At 43.0% G+C, this 22537-nt stretch overlaps 1 protein-coding gene across 4 annotated transcripts in view; it reads left to right on the forward strand.

Annotated features, from left to right (window-relative positions):
* The window catches only part of AUTS2 (activator of transcription and developmental regulator AUTS2), a 183179-nt gene that overhangs the window by 135289 nt on the left and 25353 nt on the right, over nucleotides 1–22537 (forward strand). For all 4 annotated transcript variants that reach the window (XM_069614764.1, XM_069614766.1, XM_069614767.1 and 1 more), the window contains exons 5-7: nucleotides 6983–7078; nucleotides 14941–15012; nucleotides 21690–21719. In XM_069614764.1, coding sequence (XP_069470865.1) covers nucleotides 6983–7078; nucleotides 14941–15012; nucleotides 21690–21719 — 198 coding nt within the window. The remainder of the gene's footprint in view (nucleotides 1–6982; nucleotides 7079–14940; nucleotides 15013–21689; nucleotides 21720–22537) is intronic.

Genomic DNA, 22537 nt, shown 5'->3' on the forward strand with positions numbered 1-22537 from the left:
TTTTATTTATTTCTATAGCGCACCTTAACCCGGGGATATCTGGGCGCATTTGAGGGTTGCAGAGGTTGCAAAGTAACTCCTTTTCGCTTTTGATCCCTTTACAGTTTGACAAATACCTTTCAAAATGTGATCCCTTCTACCTCACAGTGTGTCTTTGAAATTCCAGCATTAAAAGATTTGACATTGCTTTTCCCGCCATTGCCGCTTACTAACGCAGCAGGGTCTCAGTTCTTATGCGATCGCACCTCCAGGGCATTCCCTTGCTTCTGCTGGCTTCAAGCGTTCACTTTAAAGCGGGGGTGCACAACCTCTTTTGCCAGGGGACCAATGTACAGGTTACAAATATGCAGCCAGGGACTGCATGTTTACTAAGGATGTTCAGAGGAGTGAGAGGGAAGCACATGGGTGCTCACCCCAGAAGACATTTGAAAAAATAATCAGTGGAAGAAGTGTAACTAAAAAAGTAGTGGAACTGTTGTCTCGGCAGGGGAGAGGGTAGGCGGAAGCATTGCCAGTTTAGTAGCGGCAGCGCCCTGGGTAAAAAAATAACAAATTGGCGCCCCAGTGTGCATGTGTGCCCCATGTCAATTGGGGGGAGGGGGTGGAGGCGCCAAATGTTTATTTTCGTTGGTGGGAGAAGTTGTCCTTTTTAAATAATTAAATGCGCTCGCGGGAGGGGGCGCATTTAACAATAGGGTGCAGCGTCACCCTATTAAGATGATTATCTCCCCACTCCCATGCCGGAGCAGGTAGGTAATTATCTTAATAGGGCGCCAGCAAGCGCATTTAATTTCAAATGGACACTTCTACCACCACGCCAGCTCTGGGTAGCCCTTGAAAGGCTCCCCCGAGCTGGCACCCTGGGGGGATAATGGCACCCTGGGTGGGAGCCCGGCTCACCCCGCCCTAAGGCTGGCCCTGGCCGGAATCATATTGCACCATGTGACAAGGTGTTGCAGCCAGGGCACTGCAATAGTCTAAGTGACTAGTAACTAAGGCTCCTATTACAACTTTACACTTGCACAGGGACATGAACGGAGAAATACTCTATATAGAATGGAGAATATGGTCGTAAAAAGTAGAGGAATGGTAAACAGAAAAAAATACAAGTAGTGGAACACCGCTCCCGACTGTTCCCACTCAGTTCGATCACTGAAAATAGTACTGCCCCCTGTCTTTGTTATTCAACTGGCTATTGGTCCATCAAAAGTAATTGTAGGTGGCATAGAGGGAGTGATGAAATCATAATTAAGAGTCATGCTCATTTACTATTGAGCACTGTTGCAATCATTGCAAAATTAGGCACATTTCTTGAAAAACACAAGGTTGACCCAGCCAGCCTTGAATGGAAAATGAAGTATTTTCAGCCCAGTTATATGTTCAACTTCCCAGCCTTTTCAAAGTATGAAAAAGTGTGCTTCTAACTCTTAACACGTGTTGAAAGGTCATTCTACCACAATCCTACACAGTTTATGGTACACATTGGTCAGATTACGAGATCACCAAATTGAGTTCAATAAACACAGGTGTGTCTCATTAGTTAAGCTCATGTGTGGTTGGTCCCATGGGTTACCACATAATGTAATGGATTGGTTATTAATTGCTAGTTTAGTGATCGATTGGTGGCAGGGTTCAACTCATGCTCATATTGCGAGTGGGGCTTTTCTTAGTAGCCCACATTTTCCACATTTCCCATCCATTCCAAGGATCCACATTGCCTCAAGCCAATGAGACTAAACTGCAAGCACTGCCCCTCTAACTGTGAGCTCTACAAAAAAAGACCGTCCCTGAGGCCTACTCATTTGTATATAGCTCCAGAAACATTAAGACCGCAATGTTATGAACATTGCAAACATTGGGCCTCATTACGAGTATGGTGGTAGCCATGCCGCCTTTAGCGGCATGGCTACCCCCATACCCGGTACCGGGTCCGGGTTCTAGGAATAAGGAATTACTGGGCCATTCCAACCTTGGAGGGCCCAGTAATTCCCTTTCCAGGGACCCGGACCCGGTACTTCCCCATTCTCTTTTGAGCCCCTGTAGGGCTCAATGGGAATGGGGAGGATGCTAACAACGGGCCCGTTGTTAGCATCCTGGTTGCTAGCGGGTCCCACCAAGGACGCCTGGTTTTACTAGACGTCCTTTGCGGGACCCGCAAGCAGACCTCGTAATGAGGTGGTAGAGGGTTAACAGCACCAACAGCTCTACCGACGCAGTTGACCCTCTACTCGCCTTCCTCGTAATGAGGCCCAATATCTTAATTGTGACAATCTGACCCACTTATCCTGGGCCCCTTTTTGTGTCAATTGCAATCATGCATATTATTTGAGAATAAACCTTTCATTAAGTCCACGGCCAAGTGGCCTTATTTGGCACAAGTGAGCTTCCAGCAATGAAATCCTCTTCAAGAGACAACAGCAAGAGTCTTCCAAAAGATAACAGGGAACAGCATTTTATCCGACTTTCACAATCACTGGCAATTGGACAAAGTGCCAGGCATTTGCAGCTCTTTAGCCTGGCATACTCAAGCATTTGCGTGGGGTGGCGAAGCTAAAGAGGCGTCTGGATTGTGAGACCAAACACAAACAATAAAAGCACTAACAGAAGTGTACCATAGCCATTGTTGAAGAGTTTGTTATTGTTTCATTAACTGTGACCTCCGGTTAGATGGAATATTTTTAGTTGCGCCTGGGGAGACACAAAGGGCCTCATTAGGACCCTGGCGGAGAGGGTTTTACGCCAGCGTAGTGCATGGCGTACCTCTCCGCCATACTACGAGTTCCCGTAGCGCCATGGAGGTTTTCTCCGCCTGGTTTTACCAGGCGGAGAAAACCATGGCGCTACGGGACCTCGTTGTTAATTACGCCACCGTATTTTACGGTGGCGTAATTAACTCCTTCCCCACTCCCATTATACCCTATGGGGCAAGAATGGGAATGGGGAAGGGCAGAATGGGGATTGGGGATTTACCGCTCCGCCGAGGTCGGAATGGGGCGGTAAATCCGCCAACCCCCATGGCGCTATCGACGGCTTTCCGCCGTGCTTCGCGGTGCATTTAGCACCGCGAAATCCGCCTGGGTCCTAATGAGGCCCAAAATGTGCTAACTCAGGACCAGGAGGATAGCTCTGGGGCAGCGCACTTGTCTTGGAAACAAAACAACGCAGAGCAGCACAGGTTTGAATCGTGGTGCAGCGTTTAGAGACTGGTTCCCGTATAAAAGATTCATTGATTAATTCATTAACTGTGATGGTTCACTGTAAGCACCACCTGGATCCTAGGTACAGCAGCTCTTTTCTATGGATCCAATGATCAGAGGTCCTTGATTTAGCATTTAATCTTGGGAAACAGATCCCATGTCACTTTATTCACATACAACATTGCCTTTGTGAATGAAGGATCGTGTGACAAAGCAAAGGGCGAGAGAATGCCTGCTTATGTGCTAATTACGCATGGCAAGGTCCTTTGGCAGCAGCAGCAGGACAGTATAAAAAGAGAATTGGTGATGAAGGTGACATTGAGTGCACTAATGTATGCCAAGCTTTCAGACTATTATCAATGTGTTACTATGGAGAGCTCATTAGCCACAAGAGGATGAAATGATGCATTTTGGAGCACATCACTTTAGCAAGGCTCACTCCTATAGGTCCAGGTTATTGTCCTGGTATACAAGCCACGAATCTTCTGCGTCTTTTATCTTTTTCTCCATATATACTATAAGAGTAAAGTTCTCAATACACACATTATTGATATTCAGAAGTGTACATTTCGAAAGTTCATATTTGCCAGTTTTGTTTGCCGACGAGCGCTATAATCCTTAGGTCATCAATAAAAAACAGCAGGAGCTGTCCTTGCAGTGTTAAATCACAGGTTAGGATCTCCCAGGAACCAGTTTGAAATTAAATGCTATGAAATGTTTGACATCAAATCATGTTTCGACTAGGGCTTATTGGAGCCCTGGAAAAGGGCAGCACCGTGCAGCCAGGCAGTACACAGGCACACTATAGTACACGGCCATATCGACAATAGATTAGGCCCCTACTAATGTCAGATAATACTAGCATGTAAAAACGCACACCACGATAGTTGCCTTCGTCCGCCCTCCCCCCACGCTGATAGCATCTGAGGGAAAATGACAGCTTGGCCAAGCCCATGTTACACAAAACCTGACGTGGGCTGTGCCCTTCTTCATATATGAAACCAGAGACCTTATTTCTATTCACTGGCCTTCTGGGCCGTTCCGAAAACCACGTGGCCAGCGCAGTCTCTGGCTCGCATTGCCTCACTGTCTTCTATATACACACATGAAGTGTAAAATACATCGCCTCCGAGTTCTTGCAGGATTATCAACTACAGAGGCATTCAGAGAACATTTATTTATTTATTTTGGTGATATACTGTCAGTATTTCGGCTTTGTATATACAACATTCAAAGACATTTACCGAGATGACACACAAGATACATAGAAACATACACCAATCCAAACATTTCCGATACACTATTACATCATCAAAATCTAAAATTCCTCACATAGCATACACATATTATATCAAACATTTTAAAATCTCTAAACTGTTCCAATAAAATGTCACCATAAAATAAATAAGACACATATCATCTCCATTCATAAATATAATCCATACTTCAGAAATATTATTACAGTCAATTGTATTATCATAAGACTTTAAAAACGTGTTACCCACATCCAAAAGGCTTTCACAATAGAGCATTAGATGTTCAAGTGACTCTGCAACTAGGCACCCACACAGCTGACACATACGTGCAGCTTTACACGTTCCCAAACGAGCCCCTTGTGTTTCAGAGGACTCACAATAGTTGAACGTTATCATCAAATAATGTCTAAGTATCTGTGGGCTAGGATATGCCATTATATATTTTGGTTTTCCTGTTCTCAGCATCCTATAGCTACAAAATGCCCCACAGAGAACATTATTGACCAGTGTTCAGTCAAACAGAGTGCCGGGAATGGGATTATACAATTACTGCGCCCCTTTTACTGTGACCCCTGAAAATGGTGACTTTTTTATTTTTGTCCCCCTTTCCACCACTCCCACCCCTGGCTCTTCAGTTAGAAGAATAGCACATGAAGTGATAATAGCCAAGCATGAAGCCCTCACCTCCTTCTTTGTTGGACCCGCAAGTGTCTAACATGATGATGGTGATCAGATGACTCTGGGTAAGGGGTGTTGTTAGGTCTGGAAAAGACACTAATGTTGGGACTGTCACGACTCGGGCTAGCAAGACCTTTGTTGTAGATCCTGAGCTTCTATCTGGGGCTACCACCAAAAGACCTGGGGCTATAGCCCCCTCAGCCCCCCACCCCCTAGCAGCGCCTCTTCTCCAGGTTCATGCACCACAATTCAGTCAGAAGCGTGAAATCCAGAAAACTGCCTTTGACTTATAGGACAACGCAATTTTATAAACAGCTTCTTCTCAAACCACCCGAAACAGCCCTCAAGGATGCAGACAACCACATGCACATTTCACCGTCATTAGGGATAATCCGAGTGGTATATAGTCTGGTATTGATGGTGTTTACCAAACATTCCCCTTTTCTCCAACCATTGCTTGACTATACCACACTGATGAACATTTTGGGGTAATTTTCCTAATCTGCAGAGTACAAAAAACAGGTGCAAAAACCTGACATAAATGGTTGAGTACAGGTTTTGCACCTAGTTTGAGTACATTTGCCGGATTCTAAACGCCTTTGCAGGCGCAGTAGGGTCAAAGAACGGGATTACAGTCCCTGCCTATCTTTTCCATTCGGCCTGCACAGCCGCCTGTTTTTAATCCAGCATGACATGTTCATGCACAAGTAAAACCAATGATGTCTGGGATGCGTAAGTGAAAGGCAGCTTTTACACTTTTTGAAAACGTAATGTAAAGCAGTGCGTCAATGCAATTTCACCACTTATAACAACTGTGGAAAATTGCATAGAGGAGGACCATGTGCCTACGAGTGCTAATGTTGATGCTTCCCGCCATGCAATGACCACTTTTCACAAAATGGCCGTCTTCAAGATCAACCTTTTTCAATACATCTGCTTAATTAATGGCAGTTCAATACTTTAAATTGTATATTGGCGACTTGTAATCTTTTTTGTAACTTCATTTCAGTGAGAGATATTTTGAAATGTGTGGATGTTCCAGTTATTCAATACGTGCATTTTACAGAACAATGGTTTTTTTGCCAGATTTCAGACTGCAGATGACTGCTTGCTTTGTTGCTTGCAGTTGTTGTTTTTGTTAAATGTTTGGTAGCTTGCAATTGATCAGAGGTCAGGCAAGAACATGTCCGTGTAAAGACTGCCTGCCTATAGCACACCGGTGCCATCTTCTTGTAAATGTTTACTGATCCTCTCTTAGAGGTTAGCCAAATGCTGGATTTAGCAAATGAAATGTGCCATAGATTAGCATTCGTCCTGGCAGAATACCCACCAAAAATGGATAATGAGGTGATAATTGTGTATATGGTCTCATTTCCTAGAGAAACTATTAAAGCTCCAACACACTAATTGAGTTTTAATGGACTTAAAATCCTAAAACTCTTAATGCCTCATTTTTAATTAGCTGGCAATTTCCTCGGGCCTTATTTGGCTCAAATCCCTCCCGTCTCGAATGCCCATTAAAGTCTAAAACCATTTAGGACTTCGATCCAATTTAATAATTAATAATTACAAAACCTCCTTATTTTTTAATGAGGGCCACATCAGGGCACAGTTTACCGGCTGATTGATGAGGAACTGCATGTAAGTTCGGAACTAAAGAATTCTGTCTTTTGTAAAAGCGTGGCTGTCAGCTTTGCCGGGGAAGTGGCCGAGGGACTGTAGCCTCGCTTCTGCTTTTCTTGGGTCCATTGTCTGCACCCCGCAATGGTGCATCATGCTGTAGCATTATGTATTTTTTGCAATCTATACCTTGTTTTTACTCTAAAACGCTCTCTGCTCTTTTCCTTTTAGTTGTTTCACTCCTACCCTCCATCTGTCTCCGGCATCCCTCCCATGATGCCACCTACTGGCCCCTTTGGATCACTGCAGGGGGCATTTCAGCCTAAGGCAAGTACCACACATGTGGATGTTTATTTCAATGTCATGGTGAATATGGAAAATGAGGATCAGTGAGGAGGGGGGGGGGGTTATTGTATTTTATTTTGGACTTCTTTAAATAAACACATTTCAATTGAATTTTAGCATTTCTCAAGAACATGCAAGAAAAGGCATTGGGTACACTTGTCCCCACAAATAAACGTTCACATCCTTGTACAGATACTCTCTAGGTGTGCAATACTCACACATCTCACCCAATCAAAGCTATACTACTCATAAACTGCAACTCAACCCGCATATGCCCTCCTCCTTTTGCCTTTTCAAAGTGCTTTTCTCCAGCTCCTGGCACTTCATAGCTGTGTAATAGCAATAATCCATTGTTTCTTTTGTGTAGTGTCAGGCACCAGTGTCAACCAGCTTCATAGCACTTGGTAACGCTGTGATACAATGACCATTAACATTAACCACATTTGCGATACTCGATTTGCGACCTTAGATAGATGTAGGCTAGAGTCGGCCGTGTGGTGATTTGAACACTTGTCCATGCGGCGAGCTCCTCCTCTTCAGAGGTGCACACACTATGGGTTGAGCTATCCATCCACCTTGATCATGATATAGCAGCCCACCGTGCACAACCATTGCACTACTGACTAAATCATCGCGGTGACCACCCCAGTTCCTTACAATGGCAATGTTGGTCTTTTCCAGCTCATGACCCTCCCACTTTACTCCACCAATACCATACTACATTGCCACAAACAAATGAAGACGACTGGCCCTGGGAACATTACGTTTACTAATTTTAAATTCACCTATATATTTGGGCGGATTCATTGCACAGCGCAGTAGTTAAGAAACATCTGTACCTCACACAACCATTTGTCAAGCAGAACGTGTTTGCAGATTTTCTGTAGGGAATAAACTAAAACAGACCAAACACTACCTAGCAATTGAAACATGAAGGTGGCGTGATCAGGTGACTCTGTGCCACTTTAAAACCACTTTTCCAGTCCTGGTCTTTCATTTAACTGGAATTATGAGAGCTGCATTCTTGGCTAGTTTGAATTGAACAAACTAGACCCAAGTGCCTGATAGCAAGGATGTGTTCAACAAAGTCTAGGAAAGGAACAGTGGTGTCTCAGTGAGTTAAAGTAATCTGATTGCATTACAAAAAGGTCCAACATATTTAGGGACCGCATCATGAAAAGTGCGCATTCTACTCGCAAAGTCTGCGTGCCGAGAACGACACTGCGCGCAGAATAAAAAATGCACGCCCTGCGTATACATGGAATTTCCTGTACGAAGTAACCGTGTACACAAGTCGTGGCCGGAACGCCCGACACATCCCCACGCAAAGGAAAAACAGCCAGAGCAGCTACATTTGCATGCTCCCCTGAGCACGAATACACGCACCCTTCAAACAGTGCATGTGGTGTCCCGCAAGCAGCCCTGTCTCTCGGGGACACTACACGGGGTCCCCAGTAACTGTTACCACCACAACAACATGCGTATGACGTATCATAACTCAGGAAAAACTCAAAAATTCGGCTTGCGAACCCCCGTAAACCATTCCTGCACCACACTACACTGTGTACAGGCACCCCTAACTCCGATCGGATCCCTGCTGCACAAAGGCACTCCTAAATCTGACATGCAAACCCACCTCTGTGTTACGATTGCTATGCACAAGTGTACTTACGCCTGTCTTTGGGTTGCAGGGAGATGGAGGGATTTGCGTGGGCATTTTGCAGGCGAGAGGTTGCGCGGTCACATCCATGCATACGCTTTGTTGTGCGCATTTGTGGGCGTGCTATGGACTACCTGCGGCCCGTCCCTCGTAACACCCACTTTTTTCCTTGTTCTTCCCGATTCCACTCCCTACTCGCCCTCATGCAAGGCACTCGACCGCTCGCAGAGACATACCGAGTCTGCGCGAAGTCCATGCAAGTCAGGGAAAAGTGCCACGCAGTCAATTCCATGAATCGATGAACAGGAGCGCAAATCCCAGATTTTCCACGCAAATAATTCTATGAATCGGCCCCAAAGTCTCCCAATTCCGAGCAATGCCATTTTGAAAGCTAATGCATTTTCCCATCTTTTGATGCTCAGTTTAAGCATATACTAGGATTTTGAGGAATTTAATGGTCGGGTAAAAGATTTCATTCATTAAAACCAAAATAAAGGTGTAACAAGTTAAGTAACCATTTACAAATATATAAAACACATGGCTAACATTCTTGAAAACATGAATGGTGGTATTTGGCATCTGATGAGGGAACCTTATCAGCTCAACTAATAGGTTATGTGCCTTTGTAAGTCTATGTTACCTGCTGCAGGTGTGCTAGAGTAAGGGGGAATAATCCTGGCTGCGGTGGCAGCATCTTTCTATGGTGGATGTAGAAGATCATCCACCTTAGAACACAGTGCTGTGGCATGAATTGGTGCTGCTCAATATACGTTTGTCCACCCTAAATCCTGATCTTGGCCTGAGATGATGACCTTCATGTAGACAAATATACGTATGTCCACCCTAAATCCTGATCTTGGCCTGAGATGATGACCTTCATGTAGACAAATGTAAACAATCCTATGCGGTGAATTCATCGGTGCTAGCGGTGTTCGATGCATTTCAGTTCGTGGTATTTCACCTGCCTGAAAAACAACAGATTGTTTCCGGACAACAGGAAAACAAAGGTCTGTGCCCTTAATGGTTTGAATGTCAAAGACTGTATACATAAATCCTGCAAAAGGCTGTTTTATTCATCACTAGAATTACACATATTGCCCTAACTTGGGGTGTTGTTGGATATGCACATGCGCATCCCAACCCACCGCAGCCTCAGGGCATGCATTCCATGATGTGTCTGTCACAGCAGCTGCCTATGACTCATATAAGTCAAAACATTACAGCACTAAGACATGCTACCCTGCCCTACTTTATCATTTGCAAAAACCCCACCGGCATTTTGAAACATTCCACTGTGTTAGCCTCTATGAGGGATACCATGTGGTAAGTGGGAGGCCATGCATCTATCCAGACTGCTTAAGGTTTTACAGCTGCCATTGAATGAATGAGTTAATTAGCCTTTGCACCCTCACTATCAAGCTCCCTCAAATACAAGAATCAAATTCTAGTCATTTAGTTTCCGAATGCCGCCATGATATCTGCACGAAAGGTAGGATATCAAAACGGTTACTCAAATAAGAATGCAAAGGTCATTGCTTTGTGGGTGGTGGTCTGACCTTTGCTTTAAATGCTATCTTGATCTATCATATATGTGTATTGGTATAGATCATTGGATAAGCGCCCAGTTACCTCAGGGTTTGGTGCGCAATACAAATAATAAACAAATACAAAAAATACAAATAAAATATCATACCTTGAGTGTAAATGGTAAAGTTATTGGCACTTAATGAAATGAGAGAGAAAAATAATCTCAAATAGATGAGGCATAAAGTGCCGTGAAAAAAGGATTTGAGCAAATATTCATCACATTAGGCTATCTGTATACACTGCTTTGAAGAAAACCGGGCAACTTGTTGTCCCTTTAAACACTTAGGTGCATGCTAACGCCTTAAACTCGATTTCTTAGTAAGTGCCATCTCTTCTGTTTGAATGAATGGTCCATCACCTGCTGCAAACATAGTCACAAACTCAACCGACATTTATAAAACTCCATCCAGTTGCATGGCCTCTGAGGTCATTTCAATGTCAGCCCTGTGTCTCTGCAATTACATTAATGTACTACCCTTGCGTGATTGCAGTTATTAAAAAAATGCTGTTCAGCAGAGCTGACACCCCTGGACTAGAAATGATTTCTTCCAGGGGACTGTCCTGATTTATTATGTATATTAATGTTCATAAACTCTGCTCTGTATTCCAATCACCCTGTTAGCGACTAAGAAACCCAGTCGTGACGATCGCTGCAGGTGATTTGGTGTTTTTGCTTTGTATTGAAGCGCTTCAGTGTTTAATGAATCTGTGAGGTTTACTGAAAGCATCACTTTATTGCTGAGCAGGTTAATGACGCCTGATTGATCAGCTTTGTAAAGTAATGTTCAGTGAAGCCACATTTTAAGGGGGATCCCAACAGTTCCATTTCCATTTTTATTTTCATGTACACAACAAACACTAGACAATTTTTAACCAAATCTTGTATGGGGTGGACCTCAAGGCTAGCTTGAATGCTTCGCTTGGTTTAATGAAAATCTGTCCAGCGGTTTAAAAAAAAAAGAAATAGAAAATCTGGTGAATTTTGACTTATATAATATTTTGAAATTTAAATCTGCAGAATGGAAATCTTCAGTTTTGATGGGTAAAGAGACATATTTGAATTAGATTTTCTGCCTGCGGGCCCACAGATATTAATGCATACCTGTTAATTTGCACATAACAGAATTGGGTGAGTTTTGGCCGATGTTCTCATCAGGATTTTTTAAATGTTGCCCATGTTGTAGACAAGGATTTGGAGTGGGAGTTAGCGATCAAGGTTGGCATAAGGTGCCACAAAAAGTGCAAAAGCCCATAAAGTAGCTCACCAATATGACTCCTGCCACCACTACCAATAAGAAGTCTCCACTGCACTTCCTACAGGATGATTCAATCAGGATCAAAGTATGGCCCCACAATTCTCCATTTTCTCAAATCTAGCCTCTTTGCATTACCATACTATGCAAGAATGACCTTAAAAACCTAAAACAAAATATACCTTCTAAGAGGTTAACATGAATATGAAAATCTGCTCCATAAACAGACTATCTAACTGAGATATGCCTGCACACATTAACCAAATACCCTTTCCTCCCCACCCTGGAATCTTGTATTTGACTCTACCATTTTGTACGTATTTATAGACAGATTGCAATCAACAAAAGGACTTGTTTTTTGCAAGTCTTATAGTTCACAAGTGGAAAGTGATTTATTTCAGTCAAAGGTGTTTCAGAACTCTCAACACGTGTTTCACCCTTTTTGTATCAAAGGGATCCTCAGGAGAGTATCTATTTAACCACACCACATCTTATTGTGCGGTATTAATTCTGTATTTTTTAAGATTTGCTGATATTTTTCAAGGTCCAGTTGTTTTCAGTCACTGGCCTTTTGCTAAAAGTAACAGCCAGAAAAAGGGATGGATCCAATTGTCCAGTGCTGGATGCAGCCGATCTGATGCACCACATTTATACGTATGCCTAACTTCCGTCCCAGGCCACATTCGCTATTCCCAGACAACCTTGACCCCTGCCTACATTGGCTCTGCAAAAGGTTGCCAGACTTGTACCTATGTCCACATGTATTATGTATGTTGTTATATGAATAACATTCACAGACCCTAACAAACGATATGGTAACTCTCTGCTATACAAACATGGTTTCACTGGGCACTTGTATATTCCAACCCAACAACAATAGGGTGGGGGGTGTTGCAAACAATCTTGTATGCAGTGTAACATAATTATGTGTATGCAGAGTCATGAGTTTTTCTTGAAATGCCCATAATACCATTGTGAGGCCTTAGATATGTGGATATGTTTTGCTTGCTAAGTGTTGTGGCTATGGGGGCTCGAATAGGAATGGGGATCGGTTCCCTGAATGGGGAAATACCGGGTCCTCCAAGGTTGGAATGGCCCGGTAATTCCCCATTCAGGGAACCCGGACCCGGAATGCGGTAAGGGGGTAGCCATGCCGCTAATAGCGCCATGGCTACCTCCAACCTCGGAATGAGGCCCATGGTCCTCTAGTTACAGCAAAAGGCCCTCCTCTAGGCATTGCTACCATTAACTCAAAAGGCTATTTGATGTACTTCAAAGGGGATCCATGAAAAACCTCAATGAGGCTCTCATTGAATTTGATCTAGGCTGTGGTGAGGAGGGGGGGCAAAACTATACGATGCATTATATGCCCTCTCATTCCATTTCACTTCCTCTGCCATGATTACTTGTAGAGCTCTGATAAGATGCCCTTCCCTACTTGGAGTCAAATGATTAGCTCTGCCAATGGGCATATTTCATGCTAATTAAAATATGTTTTTTCCCCTTGAAGTTCATCTTGAGATCAGGCAGCAATATTAGTTCCTTCCTATGCTACTGCTCTACTTGTTGTTGATTCAAAAACATCAGTGGAACTTCATGGGTAGGGGAAGGCTTCTATGTGTTTATTGTTTCCCATGTTTTGTTAGGATTGTTTTTCATCCCAAATTTTTGGTGGTCTCATTTTCCTATTTTTAGGGAGTAAAGTTGATGTCAATTATGCCTCTTAGCTATTGGTCGGGTGCTGAGATAGAACAATGTAATATCGATGATAAGCAGAACCATCGGAATTCTGATTATCACACTCCATGGTGCAGTTATTCTAATGCATTTATTCTGACACAAATGATGAGAGCCATGTGCTCTTGGCGCATGAATTACCTCTATAAAATTACACATGAACTCTTTATGCCATGTTTTCTGGCACATTCCATTTAGTTGTCACTATCCCATCTGGCGGATAAAGTATCATGTCTGAATATTTTGACAGTTATGATAAGTGATTTTGTTTTTTGTAGTACACATGAGTGTTTTTCCCAACAGCATCAAACAATGTCTACATTGTTTCTGAGCAGTGTCGACAAATTAATAGCCACAACTAAACCTATTGTTTATATTCCGCATGGAATGGTTTTTTGTGCATCCTAATTTTTCTCTGCATAAGAGTACTTTTGCTAGGTATTGTGGCAAATCCTAAAGTGGACTGGTTGATGTGCTCTTTTTATAATCCCATATTAAATATTTGTTTTGTAGCCCATCACTTTGGACAAAGTGCTGTAATGTGCACCTTTTACACTGATGTGTAAAGAAATGCAGTTGTTTGGGATGGGGACGTTGCCTCCAAACTATTCAGAGACGATAGTTCACTAAAACTACACATGCTCACAAAGTATCTTAAAAGTGGCATAACTTGTTTGTCAGTTGTGCACATGAAAAATAACATATGCACGAAAGCCGACCATTTCCGCACTGCGAGAAAAATAATCAGAGGGAAAATTGCCTGCTTCTACCGTCAATGGCCAATTAATACCACTTCTGCAGTGCCTGGCGAGTACCTTTCCCATGCCTACTCAAAAGCCAAAACCGTTGGCATTGCCAATGCTTGTTTTAATGTTCCACAGTGAGTGGTTTAGCTCTGTTGTCCTTTTTAGTTTTATACAGTAAACTATGCTGCATGAAATGATGATGATGGCTATGACAGATGTCGATAATGCTAACACGTATTAATAAAACTTGTGATTATGCAGAAATGTGTAATATTTTATGATTGCAAAGGTATTTTAATTGATGATTTAAAGATGTATGGTTTGTGTTATATCTGAGATAAACTTGAAACTTGACTCATACAGTGTCTAAAGTAGAATTATTGTATGTGCTTGGTTTTCTATAGTGGATGCCTAGCTGTGAAGCTACACAGCACTGCACCACAAGGTAATGCAGTAATAGGATGCAACACTGCAGGTACAGTTAGAAGGATGAACTATTAAGGGCACAGTTGAAAGGACATGGAGATGGGGGTTGCAAGAGGATGCATGCCAGGGAAGGAAAGGCAGATCCATTCTTGATTAATTTACTGGTGTATCCACTGCTGATCTCTTGTCGACGCCATTTTCCTCTGCATGTCTGCTGATCTCACCTTCCTAACGACACTGTTGAGTCCCTGGGTTTGCATCAGTGAATCCCGTATTTGGAATTTCCTGCTATAAAGGTACATCTATCCTATAGAGGCTACTAATTTTTCTACTACTTTTCATGAGTGTAAATATGTAATTTGCAACCAGGTGGCTACATTTATTTTGGCATTTGACAAATTAATTCATAATGTTTTTTGTCTTAATTTTTTACAGACGTCCAACGCTCTTGATGTAGCAGCCAGGCCTGGTACCGTCCCACACACCCTACTACAGAAAGATCCCAGGGTATGTAATATGTTATGTTGACTTATACCGCACACCGCTACCACCCAGGAGCAGTCTCCAGGCGCTCCAATGGTGCACAGGACTGCTAATAAACCATCTTCTGTACTGCATTCATCCTCTCCACGTGGCTATTGAAGTAAAACAGCTACTGCAGTTGATTTTTAATGCAGTCCTTGATGCATTTGTATTTGATTGATGTTTGTATAGAGCTTTTGCCAAAGTGCGGAACGATATGTGTACAACGGTGTTGCAAATAAAAATAGAAGATTGCCAAAATAATGGTTAACAGAGAAGAGTGCCGAAGTTAAAGTATGAGGGAGAAGCAAACTTAAATGAGTTTTAAGACGAGTATTAAATAACGTGAAATGTTCGGGCAAGGAGCAAACACAGGAGGAGGCACAAGGGGGTTTTGGAAGATAGAAATGGTACTGTGAGTGAGATCAAAGAGGCTGCGGGGAATAGATTGAAAGAATGGAGGAAAGGTAAGAAGGAAATAGCAAGGCCAATCATACATATAAAGACAAGACAGAGAAAGTCAAAGGGGAGATGAAAGGAAAAAAGGAAGTAGCAAGGCCATTCAGACATAAAAAGAGAAAGCCAAAAGGGAGATGAAAGGTAAAAAGGAAGTAGCAAGGCCATTCAGACATAAAAAGAGAAAGCCAAAAGGGAGATGAAAGGTAAGAAGGAAGTAGCAAGGCCGTTCAGACATATAAAGACAAGACAGAGAAAGTCAAAAGAGAGATGAAAGGTAAAAAGGAAGTAGCAAGGCCATTCAGACATAAAAAGAGAAAGCCAAAAGGGAGATGAAAGGTAAAAAGGAAGTAGCAAGGCCAATCAGACATATAAAGACAAAACAGAGAAAGTCAAAAGAGAGATGAAAGGTAAAAAGGAAGTAGCAAGGCCATTCAGACATAAAAAGAGAAAGCCAAAAGGGAGATGAAAGGTAAAAAGGAAGTAGCAAGGCCAATCATACATATAAAGACAAGACAGAGAAAGTCAAAGGGGAGATGAAAGGTAAGAAGGAAGTAGCAAGGCCATTCAGACATAAAAAGAGAAAGCCAAAAGGGAGATGAAAGGTAAGAAGGAAGTAGCAAGGCCGTTCAGACATATAAAGATAAGACAGAGAAAGTCAAAGGGGAGATGAAAGGAAAAAGGGAAGTAGCAAGGCCATTCAGACATATAAGGAGGTGTCCAGACAACTCGTCGAAAAAAAACTGGTCGACTGCAATTTGGTCGACGCAATTTGGTCGAAAACCAAATGGTCGAATTTTTTTTTTTATTTATATATTTATTTTTCGGGTTTTCGTTTAGTTAAAAAAGGGGTTTTTAGAGAAAAAAAGGGGGTTGGGGGGGGACCCCCCCAAAAAAAAAAAAAAAAAGGGTTAAAATAAAAAAAAAAAAATTTCGACCATTTGGTTTTCGACCAAATTGGTTCGACCATTTGTCTGGTCGACCAATTTTTTTCGACGAAATGTCTGGCAACCATATAAGGACAAGACAGAGAAAGTCAAAAGAGAGATGAAAGGTAAAAAAGTAAGTAGAAAGGCCATTCAGACATAGAAAGAGAAAGCCAAAAGGGAGATGAAAGGTAAGAAGGAAGTAGCAAGGCCGTTCAGACATATAAAGACAAGACAGAGAAAGTCAAAGGGGAGATGAAAGCTAAAAAAAGGAGATACAAAGAAGGGAAGACAAGCTCAAGGAGTGAGTAAGTAGAATAAAGAGTAGGGGGGGTTGGAGGATTGTAAATAGAGGAGATCAGAACAACAATAGACTCCACGAAATGAATGAGGAAATTAGGAGTTTCGTGGCATGAAATGAGAAAAGAGTATGTGTGTCCAGTGAAAGTTTTAAAGATGAAAATGACAAACTCTTCAGCACGTCGAGGGTGAAGCAAGGGGTGGCATATTTGTTTGGAACTTCATCTTGGGTAAAGCTCTAACTAGCCCAGTTCTGCACTGGCTAGATGTACCTGCAAGCCTGCTGCAGCATCACAGGTAAGGCCAGAATTGAGTGCAAACTTGCATTTCTCACTGAGGGTTTTTTGTTTGACTCAGAACCTATATAACTGTCCACCAAGGAGAAAAGACTTCACTACACTCTGACCTCACAAAAGTCACTTTCTTGTTTGCGGCTTTGATGGGAAACATCAGAAAAGCCCTAACGCATATCATGTATAGGCTGTCCCTTTTCTCTGCCCTTCACTTTGTTTGATGACTAGCTCCTGTGTTAGCTGTTTGCTGATTCAAGGCAGTTTGCTCTGTATTGGAGCGCATATGAATAATGCTGTCAAACACGCATTGCCTTGAACTATTCCTACGGTCGGCCTTGCACACGTCACGCTGCGCTATTGCCCCCTCACTGCTGGAGGACGAGAAGCCTTTATTTCACACTGGGAGATGGATGAAGGAGGGCATTGGGGAAGTCTTTTTTTCAGGATGCAGGAATGAATAACGATGCATTGACAGGATGGCTGGAGCCAGATCATACCCACAGCTTCTTACATCCAGCCCCACACCCCACATCATTGCCCTGCAGGCATGTTGTAAGGCAGTAACAACAACAGGCTCACCAGGCCTTGCACTTGCAATCCAGATCCCCCTGCAAATCATAGGTCATCCTTTTATCTGCTTCAGTAGGATCAGGGTCCAAGTCTGCGTTAGGTCAGTTCTAGGGATGTCAACCAAAATGTGATGTAAAGAAGTGACTTGAGACAATGCTTCTTCAGCTGAGAGATTCCCCACATTCCGGCACGGTTTCACCTTCCTGTGCTGCATGCGAAGGGGCGCAACCATATCAGTGTTGATCCTACCCCGGAGGAGCGCAGTCCGCATCAAGCCTTCAGACACAACTCTTCGACACAGGAACACATGCAGCACCATACATGTGCCTGTCCCATCGTGTCCCAACTGTGATCTGCATCTTGACTTCAAGGCACAGTGAGCAATGGACCCACCTCTAAGATTCCCTATCTCTATCTCCCTTTTCTTATTATTTTATTTTATTTATTTATTTATTGTATTCCGTTTTATTTATTTTTGCATTTGTATAGCACGCACACACACACAGGGGCATTGAGGTTACAGTTACATTTTGTTGTAAATAGATTACTGATATTGAGTACATAGATTACAGATATTGATTGCATAGTCCCCTGATACATCCAAGCTTAGTACATCTCATAATGGCGTATAGGGCAGTGCTCGATGTTCGCTCTTATGGTGTAAATTGGGGTAGGAGGTGTGGGAGCCTATTTAAATAGCCATGTTTTGAGGGTCTTGCAGAATACGCAACAGGACTCTTCTGCTCTCAAGAAGTGAGGCAGGGAGTTCCATTGTTTGGCTGCAATTGACCGGAAGCGGGAGCCTCCAGCTGCAGCTCTTTTGAAGTTGAGTTGAATTAGTCTGTGGGACTTTTTGTTTGCAGCATATATTTTGCAAACCTGTGCATCTGAGTCTAAATACATTGAAATGCAGGTAATGGTTGAGCGGGGATTTTCCGTCATATCTGGCAAGGACGCTCACTTTGTCATACATGACAGATGTACTCTTGAGGAGAACCATCTCCGGTTCCGGAAGCACCTCAAAACCTTCCTCTTTGCTTCTGCTTTCTCTCCCCCTCTCCCTTACTAATTCTTGACTGAAACTGCGCTGAATCTGCAACTGGGCCACTCTCACCGATCTCGGTCCTTGGCCCAGCCACTGTCCACTTGCACTGCCTCCCTGGCAACCCCTGCACTGCGGGACTGTCTCTGTATCCCTTCAGCCCCCTTCCCAGCACTTATCTGCACTTATCTTGCACTTGCCACCAGCTGGCCATATTATTTATTATTATTCTACTTACCCTGTACTCCACTTTCCCCTCTCCCTTTCCCCTTGCACTTTTTCCCTTCCCTCTACCCTTGCACTTGCGCGATCTGAATGACACCTGGCCTAGTAGGATCGTTGTCTGTCTTTCCCTTTGTTCCCCCTCCCTGTCTCGTCGCGCCTTGAAACACTTGTGTATAGGCGCGTTACAAATGCCATATCATATCATATCATACTCCACGCTATAACTGATGGAAACAGCGAATGTTGACATTTAATGTAAATTTATGAATGCAGTTATGCGACGTACAGAAATATATTCATATGAAAAATGCCAGCCCCACTCTCAACTCAGCCTCAAGCACTTTCCTTTCCACGTACCTTCATAAACATGTGTTGTAGCTGGTGGGAGGGGGTGTAAGCAGAGGGCTGCTTAGTGGGGAGGGGTTGGATCTGAGCAAACACGTCTGCAATAGGTAGGCGTTAAGCGGTGGGATGTCTTCCACAAGCAGCCCTATCTGTTATGACTCTCCAGATACTGCCTGTGTCCCCACAGCTTCTACATGGAGTGCGCCGATGAAATATTGATGTGAGTGGTTCAACGCTGGCGACGCTTGATTTGTATGTCTGGGATGTGCAAACAGCGGCATGTGTTCTGTGCCTCAGCCTTCCCTCAGTGGAGGCGAACATGCAGCAATAGAACGCTTTCAGGATACACTCGGGGCAATCCAATGGGGCTATTAAATATCAGGGATTGCCTGGCAGCCATAAGGTCGCACTACCACTGCACTTTGAAAGGTCCAGAATCCACTTGGTAATTGTAGAGGAGATTCCTGTAGCCGATCCAAAGGCAGTAGTGACCCGAGCAGTCTAAACGGGCCAGTGTGTGTTACTCGGTCAATGGACATTGACCGTAGATTGTGTCGCCTGCAAATAAGCATTATTTCATTCAGGGGTTGCCCCACACACTGGTGAAAATCCCTCCTACCTAGTGAGGATATAATATATCTATTTAACAAAAAACATTAAAAAAAACACATATACACCACATAAACACAGTAGCAACTTAATTTCCTCTTGCTTCCCACTGTGTGAACATAGCCCAAGAGGAAATTAAGTTGCTACTGTGTTTTTGGTGTTTCAAGCATTGATTAACTTGACTCTGTATGGTGGAAAAACTACTTTTTACATTGTATACTTTTATGTGGTGTATATGTGTTTTTTTTTAATGTTTTTTGATACTTGTGCTATGAATTATTAACTGAATTAAAACTTGACTTTTTAGAAAATGTGTTGCATATGTTATTAATTAGGTGATACACAGCCCATATTTGTTAAGTGGCTGCTGGTCTGTGGTTTCAAGTGCTGAGGGTAACATGGTATGTCTATTGAATATGTATATGTCCCTTCTTTTTGTTAAATAGAGCTTGCAAATAAGCTCCACCCAGGTGATATAGGATAGGTTATTTATAGCGCGCTTAATGCCCAGAGGATTCTAAGCACAGACCCGGGGATCGAACCTGTGGTGCTCTGTGTCATCTTGCTTCCAAGGAGAGCACATTTCCCCTGAGCTATCCTCCCAAGGATAGTCAATTTTTGATGCTTTAGTCATTTTACAATGAACTTTGTGGAACATTCTGTAAAACACAAAAATGAGTACAGACAGCTGTGATCAGTGCCTGTTTTCTAGGGAGCCACAGTTTTGTAGTAGGGGCTATACACTTTGGTTGAAGGATTTAGTTTTATCACTAGCACCCACTATCAATCTGCCTGGTCTCTATGGCAAGCAGATGACCTCCTATGCTCAAATAAATGAAGCATGCAGCTTCCGCTGAAGAAATGGTACAACGTCCTTTCATTGTGGGACGTTTTTTCGCCGTTTTTTTTACCGCGAATTCTTTAATGAAAAAACCCATCCAATTTTTTTTGGGGGTGGTTAGAAAAAATATATATGGTATGTGGGTGTTTGGGAATAGATTAAAACCGAAAGGGAATAAGGGGTTGAGGGGGGGACCCCCACAAAATAAATGTAATCAAATTTGATGGGTTTTTACATTAAAAAATTCACGGTATAAAAAACCAGCGAAAAAACAATGACATGGAACCGAAGAAATGAGGGCAACCTTCTTTAGCATGGCAACACTGTTGGTTTTAGCTAATGATGAAACTACTCATGTGATGGGAATTGGTGCTGTGGGTGGAATAGAGCCCAAATGCTTTTTTTTATTTTTCCAGGAGTCCTATTAACACAATGGCATCAGCCGAAACATCCCCAGCGAGATAGGTTTGGCACAACTTTACACAGAGGGCTCCTAAACAGCTGGTTATCATCTCTTGTCTTTTTGAATTTGACATAAAACCTTTTGATGCCCGTAGCAAGTCATTTGATTAAATCAAAACACCAGCTGGTCTTCTTTGGCACCATTATAGTGCGCGTTTGGCCAATGTCAACAAAATCTATTTAGTTACGGAATCATGGCTACAGCGATGACCATTGGCAAGTAGAGGCGGGAAAAAGGCAAGTGGGATGAAAGGGGAGGATGGAATGCGGATGCAAACCCTGCAGCCTGTTACCTTCTCTCCATGAATGGACTCTTCTGGTTCATCATGAAATGAAAGAGGATAGCAGAGGGCAAAGCACACTATGAGAGTCGCTTGGTAGCTTGTCAGCGCTAATAGGCAGTGCTCACCGGGCCAGGGGGCTTGGCTCCCACATCGTGGAGCTGGCCGAATTCATCTCAGAAAGGGCGACCTCTGAACGTGAAATGCTAATATTTTAATTTCGCCAGCATGGAGCGGCAATGCGTGTTTGCTAATGGAGGCAATTGTCTGAGTGACAGGCATGTAACCAAGCTGTCATTTTCTCTTTCACAGCTGACCGATCCGTTCAGGCCCATGCTAAGGGTAAGGAGGCTTGTCATAAAATGTGTTCCCTGTTACTTCTATGTGGTTTATGTGGCGACGCGGGCATGTTGATCGCAATGATGGGGTTATCTGGAAATGGGTTCCCTGCAAATGTCTGCACCCTGGTACTGCAACATTCCAACAACCCCCCCCTTTCCCACCCCATCACAAATATAACAGAACAAATGTAAATCCCTGAACAGTATGTAAGTGTGTATTGTCTGCTATATTGTGTTGCTTAAATTAGTTTGTTTTTAAAGAAAATCTTACTAGACATATATTTGAAATCTCGCCTCACAGGCGTCTGGCAACAACTAAATCTGGGGTGTGCAATTCTATGTCTCTCCAGACATTTTAGGACTACAACTCCCATCAGCACTAGCCAGGATAGGATCATGGGAGTCAAAGATCAAATCGTCTGTAGTGCTGCAGATTGGAGACTCTGCTCAGAAGTAACTACTGAAAGTCTAGGAAGGCCATTATGTATAATTAGAGGGGTTAAAACCCTGAAAAGTGAACGCCACCTCGTCTCCTGGGGAGTTGGATCAACATGCATTGCTTTCACTGTGAGACATTTTCAGAAAGCCTGATAGTATAGTATAGTAATTCCAATTCCAGAGACTATGGCGACCCATTATGCGTCATGGCAGTAACAGTAAATACCTGATACTCAAAACACAGCGTGTTCTTCAAATATGAATTCATTATGATTTGGGATTGCATGGGGTATTTGCCACATAATTCAGTACGTACTAAGCACCCATGCTGTAAATATCTTCTGTGAGTCCCAAAACAGAGTTAGGTGGTATTTTAAACAC

The sequence above is a fragment of the Ambystoma mexicanum genome, chromosome 9, assembly GCF_040938575.1.
Source record: "Ambystoma mexicanum isolate Mex_15411 chromosome 9, UKY_AmexF1_1, whole genome shotgun sequence".
Taxonomy (NCBI): Eukaryota; Metazoa; Chordata; class Amphibia; order Caudata; family Ambystomatidae; genus Ambystoma; species Ambystoma mexicanum.